Source organism: Helianthus annuus, chromosome 9 (genome assembly GCF_002127325.2).
Source record: "Helianthus annuus cultivar XRQ/B chromosome 9, HanXRQr2.0-SUNRISE, whole genome shotgun sequence".
Classification (NCBI taxonomy): domain Eukaryota; kingdom Viridiplantae; phylum Streptophyta; class Magnoliopsida; order Asterales; family Asteraceae; genus Helianthus; species Helianthus annuus.
The window spans coordinates 35110176-35130443 of NC_035441.2; the positions used below are offsets into that span (position 1 = coordinate 35110176).

Genomic DNA, 20268 nt, shown 5'->3' on the forward strand with positions numbered 1-20268 from the left:
AACTCGTTTATCAAAATGACAAACGACAAAGTATAATACTTCAACTCATTTATCGAATTATCGACAAACGACAAAGTATAATGCTTCAACTCACTTATCGAATTATCGACAAACGACAAAGCATAACCCAAAGTGGGCGGCACTTAGACATTCTTTGGATATATTGATCTCGGAGAATGAATCGTAATAGCGATTGAGCTAATACCCTGATTGCGGCAGCGTTTCGAGGTTTGTGTGTGTTAATTGTGGTAAACAGGCCGTAACTCAGTGCTTTAGACGAATTTCTTCGTCGTTTAAACGCAGAATTTCAAGTCCCAACCTCTACTATTTATACCCGAAATTTGACCCTGTCGCGTAGCGCGAGGGGTACCCCCCATGGGCGTCGCGCTACGCGAGGGGTAACCTATTTTCTATAGGTAGCCACGTCCCTAACTAGGCTTGCTGAGTTGACGAAATCGTAAAATTCAAAACGGCCAGCAAGTTATTTAGATAATCGTAACTAGGGTTTTGCCCCCCCTGAGTTTTAAGGGCCCTGATCCTGATTCTGATTGTTCTGGAAATTTTAGGGTTAGTGCAGAATTACTTGGGTTTCTCAATTAGGGTTTCCTTAATAGCTAATTACCATCCTAATTATGGATTTTAGTGACAGTTGTTACAGCTATAACATTCTTACTCTGCATCAATACACATCCAAGCCCTTGTATGGATGCGTCGCAGTAAACGACAAAGTCGTCGGGTCCGTCAGGTAACGAGAGGATAGGTGCACTACATAGTTTTTCCTTCAGTTGCTGGAAAGCGGACTCCTGAGCATCGCCCACTTGTAGGCGACACTCTTCTAAGTTAGAGTTGTAAGGAGTTGCGTGATCTTCGAGAAATCTTTGATGAATCTATGATAATAACCCGCCAGACCCAAGAATTGACGGATCTCGGTCGAAGTTTTGGGTACAGGCCAATTCTTGATGGAGTCGACCTTAGATGGATCAACATGAATCCCAGATTCGTTGACCACGTGTCTGAGGAAATGGACTTCACGAAGCCAAAAATCACATTTCGAGAACTTGGCGTAGAGTTGTTCGTTTCGGAGGAGTTCTAGAATAAGACGCAGGTGTTGCTCGTGTTCCTCTTGGCTCTTTGAGTAAATCAGGATGTCGTCAATGAAAACGATAACGAATTTATCAGGATAGGGTTTACACACTCGGTTCATAAGATCCATGAAAACCGCAGACGCGTTTGTCATTCCAAAAGGCATGACAAGAAATTCATAATGACCAAAGCGAGTTCTGAAAGCAGTCTTAGAGATGTCCTCGTCGCAGACTCTCAACTGATGATAACCCGGTCGTAGATCGATTTTGGAGTAATAACTCGACCCTTGCAGCTGGTCGAATAGATCGTTGATGTGTGGGAGTGGGTAACGGTTCTTGATAGTGACCTTGTTCAGCTCGCGATAATCGATGCATATGCGGAAGGTGCCGTCCTTCTTTTTGACAAAGAGTACTGGGGCTCCCCAGGGTGACGAGCTAGGCCGAATAAAGCCTTTATCCAACAGCTCTTGCAGTTGCGTAGAAAGTTCTTCCAGTTTGGTTGGGGCTAATCGATAAGGCGCACGAGCTATGGGTGCTGCTCTGGGGGTTAGCTCGATTTGAAATTCAACTTATCGATGAGGTGGAAGACCAGGTAGTTCTTCAGGGAATACTTCGGGATAGTCGCGAACGATAGGAATATCTTCAATCTTCCTCTCCTCTGCTTGAGTATCAGTAACAAGAGCTAGAATGACAGTATGCTCTTTTCGTAGACATTTCTAGGCCTTCAAGAATGAGATGATGCCCGTAACGGCACCACTCTTATCGCCTTGAATAACGAGAGGCTCGCCAACAGAATGAGGAATGCAGAACAATCTTTTCTTGACAGAGTATTTCAGCTCGATGCTAGGATAACCGGTCCATCCCGATAACAACGTCGAAACTCCCAAGAACGATTGGAAAGAGATTGATGGAAAACGCTTGGTTAGACAGAACAAGTTTACAATTGTTAATGACGTGAGTAACCTCGATGTTTCTACCATTGGCTAATTCCACGACATGCTTTACGTTCAGAGGAGTTAGTGGAGACTTAAGCTTCTTACTAATACTTAAAGATACGTAACTAGCATCGGCTCCAGAATCAAACAGTACGGAAACAAATAAATCATCGAGTAGGAACTTACCTGTTACCACGTTGGGGTCGTTCCTTGCTTCTCCTGCACCAATCACAAACACGCGTCCTCTCGCGCCGTTGTCACCATTGGCGTGTAGCAAAAGTGTTTTAACGGGGTGTCACAGGTGCAGAAACCGAATAGCATGATTAACCGATACGCCACTTAAACTCACAAAGCGGTATCCCCAATAAATGGGTAAGAAAAACATTTTATAATAGCATTAGCATCTGTCAGGTGTATGCCTACACCCCGTGCTCAGTCGTGGCCATTGGTAACTTAAATGAGCCAAGGATATCCAGGACACGGTCACGTTAACCCCCAATGTTTAAGTTATCAGACAAAACAGATTAAAACGGGTTATGATAATTTTCTAGTCACAATCCGACATATGATCCCATACCCGACCAAGCGGTAATAATTTACCATATCTCAAGCCCGTAAAGGGAAAATAGGTTAAGAGTATTTATCTGGCTAAAACTCGTCTTAATATGCAAGAATTATAAATAGCACATCCGTAACCAATTAACTAAAGTTGATTGCAATTTACGGAAAGGCCCCGGTCTGGAATGATGGTATAAATACCCAATTAGAATGTTAACGGCTCCTATTCAAGTCATAGACTTGGACCGGTTAACTTAAATTATCAAAAACGATACGATACGCTTGATTAAGCGATGACTGGAATAGAATGTAGTTTAAACCCAACAAGTACTAAGACTTGTTTTAGATATTAGTGACGGTGTATACGGGGTGGAGGGTTTGTGGGTTTTGAGGTTTGTTTTCAACAGCTTTATCGCCCACGATGGTCAACGAAGAAAGTCGGAAGTGAAGGAGGGGATGGCTGGCGAGATCGAGATCTTAGCCAGAGGGTTGATACCATGAAAGATAGCAAACTTCCTTGATTTGATTAGAATATTGACAACCTATAAATACATACAAATGGAAGAGGGAAAATAGGAACCTATAATCAATCCTAACAAATAAATATTCACAAATATATACGAGATACAATCCAATAATAACAAAGGAGAATTATCGGTTACCAAATTTGATTTAGAACCCAAGTTTGAATAGGCTTACATAAAAAAAAAATATACCCAACAACGACCCAGTGGTAAAAGTTGGGAAATAGTTACAATATTAACAGAATTTTTTACAGAAGTCGAATTATTATTTAAAAAACTGACGTGAACTTCTAACGAGAACTGTTATATTAGTTATTTAACAGAATGGACATTCCCATTGATTTTATTTTTATTTTCTTCATCATATTCATTTGTTGAAAAAGCAGGTCTTCTTGGCATAGGAAGATTTTGATTTTCATTCCTTAACATGGCTGCAACTTCCACCATTGATGGCCTGTGTGTCCATTTCTCCTCAACACATAACAAGGCCACCTGAATGCATCTGGTCAATTTATATGTTGAAGATTCATCATCCAATAAAGTATCTATAAACTCCAATCCTCTCCCTTCTTTACATAGAACATATGCCTGTAATTGTTCATGGTCAACCATCAAAGATAATTTGTGCAAACATGATAGCTGTTTAGTTGTAAAATATATTATACATACCAATATCAGCAACAAAAAATGTGTTAGTGGCATCAGTTTGTTTCTCTTCACTCATCCTGACATACTTTTCATCTAATATCACCCGTCGGTTTTTTTGGATAAGTTTATCCAGCAAAACGTTTTCTGTCCACTTATTTTTCTGGAATTTTTGCTGGTAAAAAGGAATTTCAAAATCAACAAAATTGACAAGACATCAAATTCATGTATTTATGAGTTTTTTCACATGTGATTATTCAGATTTAATAAAAAAAAAGCCATTTGGAATCGAAGGCGTTCATAATGAACAATAAAAAAATGGGATTAAAAACCTGGTACTCGTAGGAGTAATTTTGATGAACTGAAGCAATAATTCTTGTTATTAATGAATAATTTTCTAAAGGGTTTGATCTTGTTATTATTAATCAATATTTTTCTAAAGGGTTAGATATATTATTAGCCTTAGTGCAAGTTTAGTGGGAGATTCTATGGGCAAGATGCTATTTTCAATTCATTGGAAGATTGTACTACTTCTATCCAGTTTAATTTACCATAGTTATCTTTTTTTATTTAGTTTGCTTTTATTTAGTAATCTTCACCTGCATTAATAACATCAAGGATTATGAGTGATGTTGAGATTTTCGTAATAGATGTAATCAGGGGATCCATTAAAAAGTGGATTTTGTCTAAGTAGCCTAAGAAGAATTGTGATGATGACATGTGACACTCCTAATAAGTAGAAATGAAAGGCATTTTAGTCCTTATAAATAAGATTGAAAATGACATGTGACACTCCTTTTGTTTTTTAAAAATACAACAAAAAAAAAATCCAGTACAAAAAAATATAGCACAAAAAATGTAGTACAAAAAAATATAGCACAAAAAAATCTAGTACAAAAAAATATAGCACGAAAAAAATCAGCAAAAAAATCCAGCACAAAAAATTGAGAAAAATAAAATTTAAGACAAAAATTTAGCACAAAAATATAGTACAAAAATCCAGCACAAAAAATTGTTATACAACATAGAAATATAACACATTTTAGTGGGTTTTTTTAGTCTTCATATTTTATATAGCAATATGGTACTCAAATTAAAGATAAAAAGACGCTCGATTTTATGGTGAAATTTTTATGAAAAAATAACGTTGTATAAAAAAGTTATGAAAGTTTAAAAAATGGGGGTGGAATATGCATGTGCCTTGCATGTGGAAAGATAAAGTCTATAAATAGGATTTTCCCAAGATACCCTTGCACTTTTCGTTTCTCCTACACTTTCATCTTTACCATTGATTTGAAAAATGAATGGTTAAGATTACTTCTCATCCTACTTAGGCAAAATAAACTTTTTTTACCCGATGAATCATTTCAAATTTGTTTTTAACACGGGCATTTTAGATATTTTCGTGTAAGACGGTGACAGGTGGAACGGGAAAAAGCATCGGGAGGTCGATGTGGAGGGGGACCCTGACGGGGAACACCCCCCCGTCTTGATTTCGGGCCAATTGGGGAAATGTTCTCGTCCACCCCCAAGGCATAATTTTTTGACCGTTACGACGGTCATAATTCTAAAAAAAAATATTTTTTAAAACCTTTTTAAACACCATTTTAATCCTTTACTAATATGCCAATCTCATTCCATTTTCAATATCCAAAAAAATCACGGGCCGCCCCCATGCATTCCCAACACACCCGCTACTCCTTCGACCCAACCCCCACTTGTCTACAACATGACACCAATGGACCCGTTTTCGTTTGGTGGTTTTAGTCAATCTCAATACCCTTGTCAAATACAATACCAACAGCACCACTATGCTATGCATATGCAAATGCAAGTTCAATCGCAAGGCGTACAAATACCGTCGTTACTACCGTTCACTCAAACTGCACCCGAGCACGATTTCATTTCTTTAGCCGTGGATAACGATGTTACACCCGAAACACAACCACAAACAACGAACACTAAGAAGGGGGGAAAACGAGCTATAAGATATCAAGAAAAAGGAAGCGGGAGGGCGAAAAGCATTCCTTGGATCCCAGACAAGTTGGAAGCACTTGCACGAGTTTGGGTTAAAGCTTCTACCGATCCAATTTTAGGTATATTTTTTAACTTTTATTTATAAATTAAAAATTAAAATTAGTATATGTATTTGATTCCTGAAGAATTATTATATTTTTTAATTTTAATTTGTAACAAACCATCGAGAAAACATGATGACTTTTACAACCAAGTTTGTAAAGAATTTTTCAAATTGATTCAACACGAGCCATATCGATTACTCCATTCCGTTAGTTTAAAATTTAGAGAGATGAATTACAAAATTGGTTTGTTTGGGGTATTTTTCAACATGCATGGAACAATCGTAAAAGTGTTGAAGATGATACAACTGTTTTAGTGTTGGCGGTTGAGTGATACACCATGAAACACAGGCCATGGAATTACACGAAGCTGTATGAAATATTGAGAAAATGAGAGAAATGGAAGGTGGTGCCTAATGATGTTTCTGAAGCGAAAAGATCAAAAACAAGTGCGTCGAGGAGTTATAGTGCGGGAGGTTCGGATGCACGATGTGCTATCAATATAAACGATGACCCCGAGTTCGAAGATGAAGCTTTAACTCCTGAACCAGAGAGCGACCAACTGGAAGGATCGTGCTAAAAAAGTGGCCGCTCAGAAGGCATCGGGTTAAAAGGGAACAAGCTTGAGTGATGCGTCTAAACTTGATGCAATTCTACAAAAATTTAACCACTTTATGGGAGTGGAAGAGGATTGATACAAAAAGAAAGAGAGGGAAAAGGAAGAAGCGATGGCGAGGGAAAAAGAAAGATTTGAGTTTGATAGGAGGCGACTCGAATTTGATATACAAAACCAAGAAGCCGAGAGTTCCGACTAATGAGAACCAACATCGAATGCGTACCCGAAAGAGACCGTGCGGTGCTCTCAAGGATGAAAGACAAAATCGCGAAGAAATGGCTAGGAGGAAGCGGAAATGGACTTTAGTTTATTTTATTTTTAAGTAATGTTTTTTTAATTATGTCTTTTTTTTTCTAGGATGTGTAATTTTATTTTTAATTAACGAAACCTTTTTATATTTTTAAGAATTTTGATATTAAAAAATAAAAATAAAAAAATAGATGGGGAAATAAGGAAGAACCACACTTCATGTTTAGGGGAGGATGATAAGGTGGAAAGGGAGGGTGATGTGGCAATGAGGTGGACATGGAGAAGGGGAACCACACCCCATAATCTAAGTGTTTCAAATCTAATTATTACTTGTTCTTTCTTTAAGTAATTAGTCAAAAACATTTTATGCTACACATTTCTAAGTTTATCCTACATATATCGTAACATGTTATATATATATATATATATATATCACACACATATCAAAATTTATCCTAAACATATCAAAGTTATATATGATTACAATGTAAAGATTTTTTATGTGTTAATGTAATTGATAAAAATAGGGTGTTGATATTCACACTTTTCTCAATCTCTTTCTATAAATATATAGAGAGAGAGAAAAGGATGTGGGGATAAGATAACCCTAAAAATATAATAGTTTTTTTTTAATATTTGGTTACAAATGGAAAAAACCCCTTATTTGAATTCAAAATTTTGTAAAAAAATAATGAAAGACTTATTATTTAACCTAGATATTTAAAAAATAGAGTTGAGACAATTAATATATAGTTACCCTTATATACTTGTAAGATATATAAATAAGAACTAATAAGGAAACATTTGATTGGTTAGATATTGCTCTTACTCTTGTTACATATTTTTATTCTTCTCGTTTGAACCTCCTGTTAAACACTTATATATTAGAGTAAATTGCATAAAATGTCCTTTAAGTTTGACCAATCCTCCTGGTTTCAGCCTTAATCTTTAAAACTTACGAAAACCAGCCTTTAAGATTAAATTAGTTACGGGTTTCATTCTTAATCACTTACCCAGTTATTAATACTTGTTAAATGGCCTCACATGCATAACATGTGAGGGTAAAATCGTCTTTTCATGTTATAGCATCCTTTCTTCTTCCTCCTCCTGCCTTCTTCATTTACAGGTAACATTTTCTTCATTTTCTTCTTCTTTTCTTGTGTTAAGACAGAGAATACTTATTTATCTGTCTATTTGTTTCCCAGATCACCGAATCACCCTACGTTAGCAATCTCTGTGGCCAGTGGTTTTCTTGGGCTAGGCATACTAGGGTATCTAAAAACTTGCACACATTTGTAAATGCTATTTTGTCCTCTAATTGAACTTTTAAATCTATCATTTTTTAGTTTCTTGATGCAGGTAATTGGATATGTAGGAATTACATATGCTTCTGCTACACGGGGCCGACAATTATAACACCTCGTTTAAGTTCAATCGCCCCACAACATCTCCTTAGACAATCATCAGATTTCATCCTAGGTGGACTGCTGATGTTAATTGATAGTGTCTTAGCTACATTGTTCTTTATTGCGTACATTACCATTTTACTTACATTACTACTTGCATAAATAGGCATTTCTTATATTTAAATATGTACAGGCGTTAAGTACACCATTTTACTTACCCAACTGAACTGAACCTTCTCATGCACACCTTTAGAATTATTAACAAGTGTTGTGTTTTCCTTTACATCATGAATTTGATTTTGGTTATGGCTCAAAAACGAGCTGCCCCGTACATAGCCCTAAACTCACCAATTTAAGTCGTATATCTGTAAATCAAATGTTTGTAAATTTTTCCCTCAATTTAAGTCAAGTCATTGGTTGAAAAGTATCTTCAAACATCCTTAATCTCATTTTTCACAGACTGAATATCAAGGACTTATGCTTTACCTTCAATCCTAAGGAACTTCGAACTTCACTACCACCGCATACTCCAGAACAAAATAGCGTCATAGAACGTCATCATTGACACATTGTAACACCCCCTCCCCCCGTTTCAAAGGACTAATTAATATGGGGTTATGGACTAAGTTTGATTGTGGTTCAAATCCCACTAGTGGGAACGACTTGCAAAAAGGCCAAGAGGGCATAATGGTAAAAGTCCCCATGCTACCCTAAGAAAGAGGGAAAAGGAACAACCACCCTTATTTTCAAAACCTTAACACCAAGCTGGAGAGAAAGTGAGAGAAAAAGACATTGGATCGAGACTAAACATCACAGGGTGTGTGTTGGGTTGTGTCTTCTCCTTGTAGATTTAGGATCAATAGTGTGTTTGGATCAAGAAAATCATATTTCTTGAGGATCTTAATTGGTTTGAAAGGTCTAAATGTAACGCCCGAAAATTTTCCTCGTGACATAAAAATACGCAATGTGTAATCTGTACTCTTGTAATCTATGTATCTTGAAGTTGAAGGACCTTTGTGTTATTAGAAAAAGTCCATTCAAGTGACTTTGGGAACAAAGGGTATCTTAGACCGAACTTTAGGGGTTGTATGTGTAAATATGAGAAGTTGAAAACCCAAAATCCCCCACCCAATGCTCTTTACAGCAACGAACACCCAAGACACTCCCCTAGGGACGAGCATTTGGTATCGGGTATCGGTACCGAATAAGTACTATACCATACCGATCATTTTTTACTGTTATCTACTTTTCCCACTTTAAAGGATAAGTACCGGTATTATGTTTTGTTTACCAGCAAATACTGCTACCGTACCGTACCGATTATTTTCGGTACTGATACCCACTTTTCTCATTTTTCGGTAATTGTATTTTCGGTATCAGTCTGGTACCATGCTCATTCCTATGCTGCCCACTAGATTTTCAGTTATTTTGAGAGGAATTGAGGCTGAAAATGATCCATTCCAGGTTAGTACTAAATGTTAGATTCAATTTTTGGTCGATTGGAAGAGGTTAGGATGGGATTCCATTGACGGTTTTTGGTTAACGGCTTGTTTCATGCTTAATCGATTTAGGTATCATTTGAAGGGTAAATTTTTTGGGGTTTTTGATTCTAATCACTTCTAAGTATGTACTTAACATCACACATTAGTTTTGTAGCCATTGGAATAGTTTATGTCAGTCAATTCTAAAAAATACGAAACTAGGGATTTAGTGTGTTCAAATTTAGGATTTTGTAATGAGCGTTGCATGATCAAACTAGCAACTAATTCATGTCTTAGACACTTAAATGACTTATTGAAAGGTAATACAAGGGATTTTCATGAAACGATCCCAAATTGGTTGACCTATGTATATACACGTTTTTAACATGTTCAATTAATGTTTTTTTGGAATGAAATAGATGACGCCTTGCATGCCGTTGTTTCCCAATTGATTTGGTTGATTCCTTGAGGTGTTAAACAAAGTTATTACGCACTGAAATGAATAGGTCTTGGATGAGGATGGGTATTGAATAGGTTTAACCTTCTTGGAACATCAAATTGCATGGAAACGACCCATTACGATGTGCTAAAAGTGTATGTGCTTAACTTTGATTAGAAACGGGTAAAATTGCCTTAGAATAAACAAAATTACTTATACTTGTTCATGGGAATCCCTTAGGCCATAATTGGTTGAATGGTTGCTGGTTGTACAGGTTTGAACTCTAATGGTTGTACTTGGCCGATTTAGACCCGTTTGACCCGCTGAATGTGTCATAAGGTAAGATAATTATATATGTGATTACTTATCATGTCCTTGAGTGTTTCATGTTCCTCTCAGTTTACAAGTCTTGAATTCTTGCAGTAGATTACACGAAGCTGAGTTAATGTCGCCCATTTTTAATGTTTTTTAACGTTTCGGGATAATGTGCATCTTAGGAAGTTTTTTTTTTATGGTAAACCTTTAATGAATGTTTGTATAGTATTTTGTGTTATCTTAAACTATATATGAAGTTTGGTTATGTGAAAGTATGTGTGTGCATGAGATTGTAAATGATTAATGTCTTGCCATGACTAGGTTGAATTAAAAGAAGTCCCATAACAATCTAAACAGCCTTGAGACAATCATGATGCCCCCTAATCATATAAATGTCCTTAGGGAAAAATGTGCATTAAAAGTCTCTTAATGGTCTAGCTGTGTTGATGCAGATTTTGTGTCCGATGCTTGTCGAATAGATTAGTTTTATTTTATGCTGAATTTGTAATAGTTAGTGAAACGGTCAAGCGAACGTGTATAGACCCGCTCGTTTGAAGTGGTCAAACGAGAGGGTTGTTGGTTTGACTGTGTGTGTGTGTTGCTAGACAAAGTTGCTGTGTTGTTATTGGTGTCGAAGGATAAGGCATCGAAGGATTATGAATATCCTTCGATGAGCTCGAAAGATACCCATCGAAGGATGGACCTCGAAGGATATCGAAGGATATCATTCGAGGTATGTGAGTATCTTTCGAAGACTGTCTGATCGAAGGATGATGTTTCGACCAGTCAGTCTGATCCTTCGACCTGCAGTGTTTGTTTTGGTATAAATACCAACACTTTGTCATTTGCAACACAAGAGTGAGAGCACAAGTGTGTGCTAGAGAGAGAATGGAGGTCTGAGACCTCACCGGGAGAAATCACCACTTGGTTTCTCCCCGGATGTATACTTCTTTGGTATTAGTTCGGTTGTCATGTAACCGGGCCGACTTGTAATGTTTACTACCGGATTAATACAAAGTTTGTTATGTTTATCCTCTCTTATCTCTTCCATCTATGAACATTATCATGAAAATCACGGATTGGTTCCGAAACCGGACCTACAATTGGTATCAGAGCCATGGTGCCCGATTTAGTAAAACTAACCGTTTACTAAGTCACATGTGCTCTAGATCTGTGATTTTTGTGGGTTTTTGTTCAAGATGTAAAAAAGGTGAAAATGAGAAAAACCCAGATCTGGACCCGGATATCCAGATCTGTGCTAAACCGGGTGTTGGGTTTTATGTTTTTCTCTAAAATACTCAAGTTTTCTTCATCAAAACAACGTGTACAAGTGTTTTCGGTCAGATCTGCAGATGAACAGTCCTCCGTGTTCTTGATGTTCTTGACAGCTTCAAATTTCGAAAGATGCTGTTTGTCCTCGAAAGATTGAACAGTTTTTCGAAGGATGAAACAAAATTCAAAATTCAAATTTTCATGCTTCGAAATGTGCGAAAGTTGGTCACCTACCACATCAACTTTTCTGACACCTGTCGTACTTTCTGTCCTTGTGTCAGGACCATCGAAGGATAACTTTCGACCTCGAAAGATCATCCTTCGATCAAGGAGATTCGAAAGATGAACAGGAGTGCTCGAAAGATCATCAGTTCTTCGAAGGATCAAAAGGTTCTTCGAAGGATCAAAAAGACTTCGAAGGATCAAGTCTGAGGTGTACGAAGGATCAGCCATGTCCAACTTCGAAAGGTGTTCGAAAGATCTGTGACATGTGCTCGAAAGATGCTCGAAAGATCTGTGACATGTGCTCGAAAGATGCTCGAAAGATATGTGACATGTGCTCGAAAGACTTCGAAAGATCATCTTTCGAAGCTGTCTTGGTGTTTATCTTTCGGTTGATGCAGGTGTTTCGAAGGATCCAGATGTTGTGGAATTTTATGAACTCAGACAGTGTGTTGGGGTTAATCATTTAATTCACTTGGAGTCGGGTCGGGTGTTCGCAAGGATTATTCATACCGGGCTTCAAAGTTTCAACATCAAAATTCGTACGGGCTTTGGGAACACGCGGGGTGATGCAGCATGATGAACACAAGAGATGATGAAGACTTGATGTTTGAAAATGTGGGGTAGTCACGGTTACCGATGCAATGACAAACATGGTAACGTGACTATTATGGGCCAAACACAACAGTTCCGCTTGGTGGAGGGAATTGGTGAATATTTGACGACAGTTTCTTTGAAGTGGAAAGAATCTGTTAAGGTTTAGAGATTTTGCCAAAGAAATGGGGGGATAAAAATTTTTTCATTTGTTGAATTTCTTCGGTAAAATTCTAAACGCAATCACAGGTGGTAGAGTTTATGATCTTCTGGTGATTCAAACGGTTCAGCGTGGAATGTTTTGCACAGACACTTGAAGATCAAGACTTGATGCAGTTGTTTAAGAATGGAACCTTTATCATATGCCGGTTGGAGTTTTGGAAGATCAGCGGAAGATCGGTCAATTGATCCTTTTGAGGAAATTGCACAACACTCAACACGGATACGCGTACTTTGAGGGGGAAATCTTATACAATGAGCATCAGGATGCTACTTACCTGGATCATCGGTCAAGGGGGAATTTGTCTACACAGAGAAGATGAATACTTGGCTGAAGATTGATTGCAATTGCATTTTCAGCATTCGACAGCAACGGACAAGGGGGAATTTGTTGATGCAGATTTTGTGTCCGATGCTTGTCGAATAGATTAGTTTTATTTTATGCTGAATTTGTAATAGTTAGTGAAACGGTCAAGCGAACGTGTATAGACCCGCTCGTTTGAAGTGGTCAAACGAGAGGGTTGTTGGTTTGACTGTGTGTGTGTGTTGCTAGACAAAGTTGCTGTGTTGTTATTGGTGTCGAAGGATAAGGCATCGAAGGATTATGAATATCCTTCGATGAGCTCGAAAGATACCCATCGAAGGATGGACCTCGAAGGATATCGAAGGATATCATTCGAGGTATGTGAGTATCTTTCGAAGACTGTCTGATCGAAGGATGATGTTTCGACCAGTCAGTCTGATCCTTCGACCTGCAGTGTTTGTTTTGGTATAAATACCAACACTTTGTCATTTGCAACACAAGAGTGAGAGCACAAGTGTGTGCTAGAGAGAGAATGGAGGTCTGAGACCTCACCGGGAGAAATCACCACTTGGTTTCTCCCCGGATGTATACTTCTTTGGTATTAGTTCGGTTGTCATGTAACCGGGCCGACTTGTAATGTTTACTACCGGATTAATACAAAGTTTGTTATGTTTATCCTCTCTTATCTCTTCCATCTATGAACATTATCATGAAAATCACGGATTGGTTCCGAAACCGGACCTACAAGCTGACCTTGGGGCAATTAGGACGTCCCATAACCATCTTGCTCTCCTTGAAGCAGAATGAATATGAAAAATTCCTGTTATCCTTTACTTAGTTTCTGGTAATGAAAGGTGAAGAGACTCGTATTGTGTGTTTGACCCGTTTGATGAAAGTTATTATTTATTTTCAAGAATGTGAAGAAAATGCTTTACAGATATTTTTATTGTTTTACATTATTTAAAATTTGAGTTCACTTAGTCTAGTTGACATTTGCATGCACGTTAGATTGATTTCAGATTAGTTGATTGGACATGTGACCCCTTGGATGTTGCATGAAGCTATTTGAGAATCGAAGGGGACATTTCTAGTTGAAGACACTTATTTAATAAATCAATTTTATACATTAAATTTTGCATTTTTAATTTGGATGTTTCTCTTGTTTTGGGAATTTAACTTAAATGTTTTCTATTGCGTATACTTTTGAGTTTTAAATAAAAGATTTATTTCTTTCTTTACTATTTATATAAAGATGACCCAACTGTGAAACATCTGGATTTTGGGGTCTTACACTAAAGCTTTGGTTCGGTTTTAACAAAGAAGAGGTATGAATTCACGTGAAAAGAATGTATGTTATTGATGTTAGACGCATGAAACAATGTCATGAGTTGATCCTAATGCATATTTACACAAAAAGTTGGGATCTTAATGTTAAACGAGAGTGGATCTGATCTTAGTCGCCACTAACACATATATAGGATATCGTGGAACATCTTAGCACACTCTATTTGATACGATGACACGGAAAGTAGTACTTTTCATTATAATAGTTTAGCACAAATGCAAGAATGAAAATAATATGAACGAAAAGTTAAAATGGGCAGGATACTAACTTAGCGAAAAGAGTATAGTATGGAACAAAATGTTGCCTTAGTGAAAAGCCACTTTTCCCTTAGGAGCATTCTTTGCGAAAAGCCCTATGTGCATGTTGTTGGATTATATTAATGCTAAAACATGTTGTTGGATTATATTAATGCTAAAAGTATACTTTTTTTTGCATGATTTTGTTGTGTGAAATTTTGATATGATTTATGTGAATCTTTGATCAATTAATTAAATGTTCAAGGGGCAGATTGTGTATGAGTGATCAATTAAGATGATCTTTCTACTATTTTAGGTTGATGTGCATGCTACCTTAAATGTTATTGACTTAGAACCATATGTGGTATAGTTATTAGCTGTAACATGTTTATGAGTTATATTGTATGATTGATTTGGCATGTTGTTATTGACAATTGATGGTAATGATTGACGACTAACATTTGATGATTGATTGAAAGTCACAAGGCATGGAAATGAAGACTACCCTAGCCTAAGGACCAGAAACCCATCAACCTTTGAAGACTCACTATGTTGTTATTGGTTGTTAGTTTCAAACTATTAATATTTGATGTTGTAAATGTTGTATTTTGCGCATGTATGACCACGATTAGTTTAAGCACAATGTTTTTTTTTGCTTGAATCCAACTACGAGGTCTCCCAAGTTTAGGGCCTCACACACATTATAAAAACCAGTATAGCACTTCTATACTATGTGAACCTCCGAATCAAGTAAGTATTGTTCTCATGTCTCCCAAACGGCGATGCATCTCATGAATTACACACCCACACATATAAATATCCTAAATTCCAAATGTCCCTTCATTCTTTTCTATAACAAACCACCCACCAACTTTAAACTCCAATCGTTTGGCTGCCTACCAGTGGTTACATCCCTATACATCATCCAAACTATAACCACGACCATCTCAATGCATTTCTTATGCTACACCTCCAAATATGCCTACAAATGTTACAATCCAAACACTTAGCACCTGTATAACTTCGGACAGATTCAGTTTATTGGATTTCAATCTCCCGACAAAACAAGCCAACCCATTGACCCCTCCCTTCCCACCAAATACCTTCTATACACCCGCTTCCCAAAATATCCCCAATCCCATTAATTCCCTACTACAAACTCCACCTTCCATACCCATGTCACCACCCTTACCCTTTGTTCCCATTCAATGCAAACCCACAAGATTCACATATCAACCTTCTCACCCTTAATCCCCTACACCATCCACACCTTCATCTAATTCTTCTACACATCCCAACCCCTACATGCACATGCCACCCTCCTCACATGTTATTTCTCCAACTCCCCTACACCATCCACACCGTCACCTAACCCTTCTACACACCACCACCACTACCTTAATTATCGCTTCCAATGTCAATATAAATCTCTTTCACATCTTGTGCAACCTACCTCTCGCAAAACCAATCCTAAATATTTCAACCATAAAATTGTCAACCATTCTAGCCCATTCCGACTTCACTAGAACCCGCCACTGAAACACATGCACTTAAAGATCTGAAGTGGCATTTGACTCTGAATAATGACCTCAATGCAATACTTGAACATGGGAAGTGGAAACTACTTCCACTAAGCTCCTAAAACCCAATTAGGTGTAAATGGGTTTTCTGAGTTAAAAAATCTCCATGGTTCCATAGTAAAATACACTACCTGCCTAGTACCAAAAAGTTTCCATCAACAATACTGGAAAGATTACTTCAATAAAGTCCCCTCACAAAACCAGAAACTATACATCTTATACTAATAAACGCTCTCTCAAAAATAGTCATTATGTACATCAACTAGACATTAACAATGTGTTCCTACATGGAACATTAAATAAGGAGGTCAATATGGTCCAACCCCTGGCAAAATCCACATCATATCTGTAAGTTGCGAAAATCATTATACGAGCTCAAACAAGCCCCTCGTGCATGGTAGTGTGAACTTACAACATTTCTCCTCTCATTTGGCTTCAATAATTCCTAGCTAACCCATCGCTGTTTATTTATATACAAGGTCATGTTACATGTACCTCCTGGTCTATGTTGATGACATTGTGCTAACCACTAAGGACAAAAACCTCTTAGACCACTTCTTCATTTTCTTGGCCTGGAAGTTATATCCACATCTAGAGGTATTTTCCTATCTGAAAATGGAAAATTCATGATTACCCTTTGATGTGTGTAAAATGCAACATATAAATCACATCAATTAAGGCATAAAACTAACCCTTTTTAAGTACTAATGTTGGAAAAAGAGTGTTTTTGTCTTCCTTTTGTATTTTCAGGATGAAATGAGCTCAAAATCACAAAAGAAGCAAAAAGACAACTAATTCTATCATAAATACAAGAAAAGGAGCAAAAGTAGACTGCCCGGACCCTCAACGGCACCTCCCAAGGCAAAGAAGAGAAAACAGAGTCTGAACACGCCCCGTGTCCAGCGAACACGGGGGCGTGCCCAGGAAGCAGCAGAAAAGACAAACCAGTAGAAGCTTCCATTGCCCACCACGGGGCCGTGTCCAGCGGGCACGGGGGCGTGGTGAAAGTACAGCAGGCGCATTAATTGTAATTGCGAATTACAATTAATGAAGAGAGAGAATGTCAGACGGGCACGGGGGCGTGTCCAGCGGACACGGGGCCGTGCCCAGCCTTCTGTTCAGCCTATAAATAGAGGAGCTTGGCTTCATTCTCTTTCATCCCTTGGCACACCACCTCTCTCACACTTCATCCACCACCCATCACCACCATAACACCATCATCCACCACCATCATCCATTGTCTATCGTAGAGTGTATGAGTCGTCTCGGGATCCAAGATTGATCGTAAGAGTTCTTGACAATCAAGGCCATGTTTGCCTAAGTCTCTTACATCACTTGGTGAAGACAAGTGTTTAGTATAATACTTTTTATTTTTAATCTTTTGCACTTTTTATTTGGTTTTGTATTAATGACTTTAATAACTAGTTGCTTATGTTGAAGGTGATCTTTCCTTATCGTTTGTCCGTGGTGTCTTGGCATTATTTTACTGTCTATATAAAATAAAAGATTTTCACCATTCATATCTCCACGGTCTATATGGAGGTATGTTGGCTACCTGGTCGGGGGTTAAGGGAACGGTTTGGTAAGGGTCTTTCCCTTGTTCAGCGTTTAGAGGTCCTGCTTGGGACCTGGGTCAAATTTAGTAGGATCTCCTTCAATGCCCATAGGTATTGGATGGCGGGGATCCAAACTCTTTGACCCCCTCATAAGTTAACTACTATTAATACTATAACCCGGCTATTTAGGACTGTATCCCTGCTGACTCAGACTACTTAGCCGAGGGTAACGTCACCGCCAAAAGCGGGGCCTACCACAATTTGCATTAATAACTTAATTCATTATCTTTCAATAATCCGACCCTTTAGGATTGTATCCTTCCTGACTCAAACTACTGGGTTGAGGGTAACGTCGCCTTCAAAAGAGGGGCCTACTACAATAACTAAGATAATCTCTTAAACAAGTGCAAAAGTGCGAAAATAATCAAAGGTTATACTAATACACGTGTCGGATCCAAGTGATTCATCTTGTCTATCCGTTTTTATTTTATTTTATTTTTCAGCATTTAGTTAGTTTTTATTTTTCTTAGTTTAAAACATTTTTCTCACTTTTTGATTTGATTAGACGTTGAGGATAAACCGGTATTAAAAGCTCTTGTGTCCTTGGACGACCTCGGTATCTTACCAACACTATACTACATCCACGATGGGTGCACTTGCCCATATGTGTGTTTAGTGTTAGTAAATATCGTGTTTTATAAATTTAAAACTTGGCTAAAAGTGTAAAAGGGGGCTTAAATATACATCTAAAATATATTACACTACACACGCATCAAGTTTTTGGCGCCGTTGCCGGGGACACAAGGATTTTAAGAAAGTTAGAAATCAACGGCCTAATCATATTTTTATTTTTTTTTTATTTTTTTTAAGATTATTTTTTAGTTTTTCAGCTTCTGCAGAGCTCAGCACGGGGCCGTGCCTGGTCGGACACGGGCCGTGCTCAGCATCGTTACTGGCAGTTTTTGTTTTTCAAGTTACAGAAGGCTGACCACGGGGCCGTGCCGGTGCAACACGGGGCCGTGTCCAACTTCCAGTAACTGGGATCTGGAAAACAATCACTGCAACTCCGACCACGGGGCCGTGTTCGCTCAACACGGGGCCGTGGTGAACCTTCTGACCAACATTCTTTTCTGTTTTTATTGCAGGACTTGGAACCCGACGCCAACCTCACATAGTGTATGAGCTCCAGTTCCAATAAAGACATAAAAGAACCGCTAGAAGAACCCGAACGCTTTCTCAGAAAAAGGTTAAAAGCCAAAAACCAAGAGAAGGTTTCGGGTGATCCACCTCCAATGGCGGACCAACGTACCCTTATGGATTATCTACAACCCACCGTAGGTAATCTAGGCGCCGCTATCAATGCTCCGAATGTCGAAGCCAATAACTTCGAACTTCGACCGCATCTGATACAAATGCTCCAAAACTCCGCAACCTTCCACGGGCTTGCGGACGAGGATCCCCATCTACATATAACTAATTTCTTAGAAATATGTGATACCTTTCGGATCAATGGAGCATCAAACGACGCCATCCGCCTCCGTATGTTTCCGTTCTCACTAAAAGACCGAGCGAAAGCTTGGCTCAACGCCCTCCCAGCTGGATCGGTAAACACCTGGGATGAACTAGCCCAAAAATTTCTATATAAGTATTTCCCTCCTGTTAAAGCTGCTAAATTAATGGCTGAAATTAATATATACTCACAAGAGGACGGGGAATCCTTATATGAAACTTGGGAAAGGTTCAAGGAGCTATTACGCAAGTGTCCCCATCACGGCCTCGCAATATGGCTGCAAGTATCCACTTTCTACAATGGATTGTTGCCACACACTAGGCAGACACTTGATTCTAGCTCCGGGGGACTTTTAGGTAACCGGCGCCCACACGAAATATATAATCAGATTGAGGAAATTGCTCAAACCAATTTTCAATGGCACACCCCCCGGGGAAATAAGTCTATCGCCCCGGGCACCCATAAGGTCGACGAAAGCACTTCTTTACAAGCCCAAATCGAGGCCCTTTCTTCAAAGATAAAAAAATTAGAAATGACAAAAACAGTCTCGGTTATGGCTTGTGAGGGGTGTGGTGGGTCACATGAAAATTGGAGTTGCATGAAAGAAACGGAAGATCAACAAGAAATGGTAAACTACATTGATAATAGACCTAGGCCGTCGGGTCCCCCAACGGGAACTTACAACCAAGGATGGCGAAACCACCCAAACCTTGGTTGGAGGGAACCCGGCAATAGTAGTAACCAACAAACCCAACGAACAAACTTTCAGCAATCAAGAAATGAGTCACAAAATTTCACTCAACAACAAGGTGGACGAGAAAGGCTCGAAGATACTATATCTCGCCTCGTCTCTGACACTGATAAGAAAAACTCGGAAAGATTTGTACAATTAGAATCTAATTTTAGGAATCAACAAGCTAGCATTCAAAACATAGAAAAACAAATAAATCAAATAGCTCAAAACTTTTCCGAGAGACCACAAGGCGCATTACCTAGCAATACCGAAACAAACCCAAAGGCGCAAGTTCACCTCATCACATTACGAAACCGTACCGTAGGACCTGCAGAAGTACCACCGCCAACGGAAGAAACAGTACCGACA

The 20268-nt window shown here is 38.4% G+C and overlaps 2 protein-coding genes and 1 non-coding gene across 5 annotated transcripts in view; 1 reads left to right on the forward strand and 2 right to left on the reverse strand.

Annotated features, from left to right (window-relative positions):
• Positions 1–3231: 3231 nt before the first annotated feature.
• LOC110908489 (probable L-type lectin-domain containing receptor kinase II.1) overlaps positions 3232–20268 on the reverse strand; it is a 41341-nt gene continuing 24304 nt past the window's right edge. The window contains exons 1-2 of one of the 2 annotated variants that reach the window (XR_004866906.1): positions 3769–3962; positions 3232–3687 (exon numbers count right to left, since the gene is read on the reverse strand). Coding sequence is in view for 1 of the 2 variants with exons in the window: in XM_022153435.2 (XP_022009127.2) it covers positions 3412–3687 (276 nt within the window). In the remaining variant the exon portion in view is untranslated. Of the gene's footprint in view, positions 3688–3768; positions 3963–20268 lie in introns of those variants that run through there. The other variant, XM_022153435.2, reaches the window with a different exon arrangement.
• On the forward strand, positions 5142–6842 carry LOC118482029. 2 transcript variants are annotated; one of them, XR_004866907.1, is made up of 2 exons: positions 5142–5840; positions 6114–6842. XR_004866907.1 is itself a non-coding variant. In XM_035977455.1 (2 exons), the coding sequence occupies exons 1-2, from the start codon at positions 5474–5476 to the stop codon at positions 6206–6208; spliced, it is 402 nt and encodes a 133-aa protein (XP_035833348.1). In that variant the 5' UTR covers positions 5383–5473; the 3' UTR covers positions 6209–6842. The 2 variants fall into 2 exon arrangements, 1 of the variants encoding a protein (XP_035833348.1); XM_035977455.1 differs by having other exon boundaries at positions 5383–5840; positions 6174–6842.
• Positions 19327–19433, reverse strand: LOC118482466. Its single transcript, XR_004868501.1, has one exon. It is a non-coding gene; the product is annotated as a small nucleolar RNA R71 (small nucleolar RNA).

Excerpts from the sequence above, each read along its gene's own strand:
- LOC118482029 (XM_035977455.1), top strand. The coding sequence starts at position 5,474 with ATGACACCAATGGACCCGTTTTCGTTTGGTGGTTTTAGTCAATCTCAA. Across the intron at positions 5,841-6,173 it reads TTCTACCGATCCAATTTTAG|GCCATGGAATTACACGAAGC; the intron begins GTATATTTTTTA and ends CATGAAACACAG.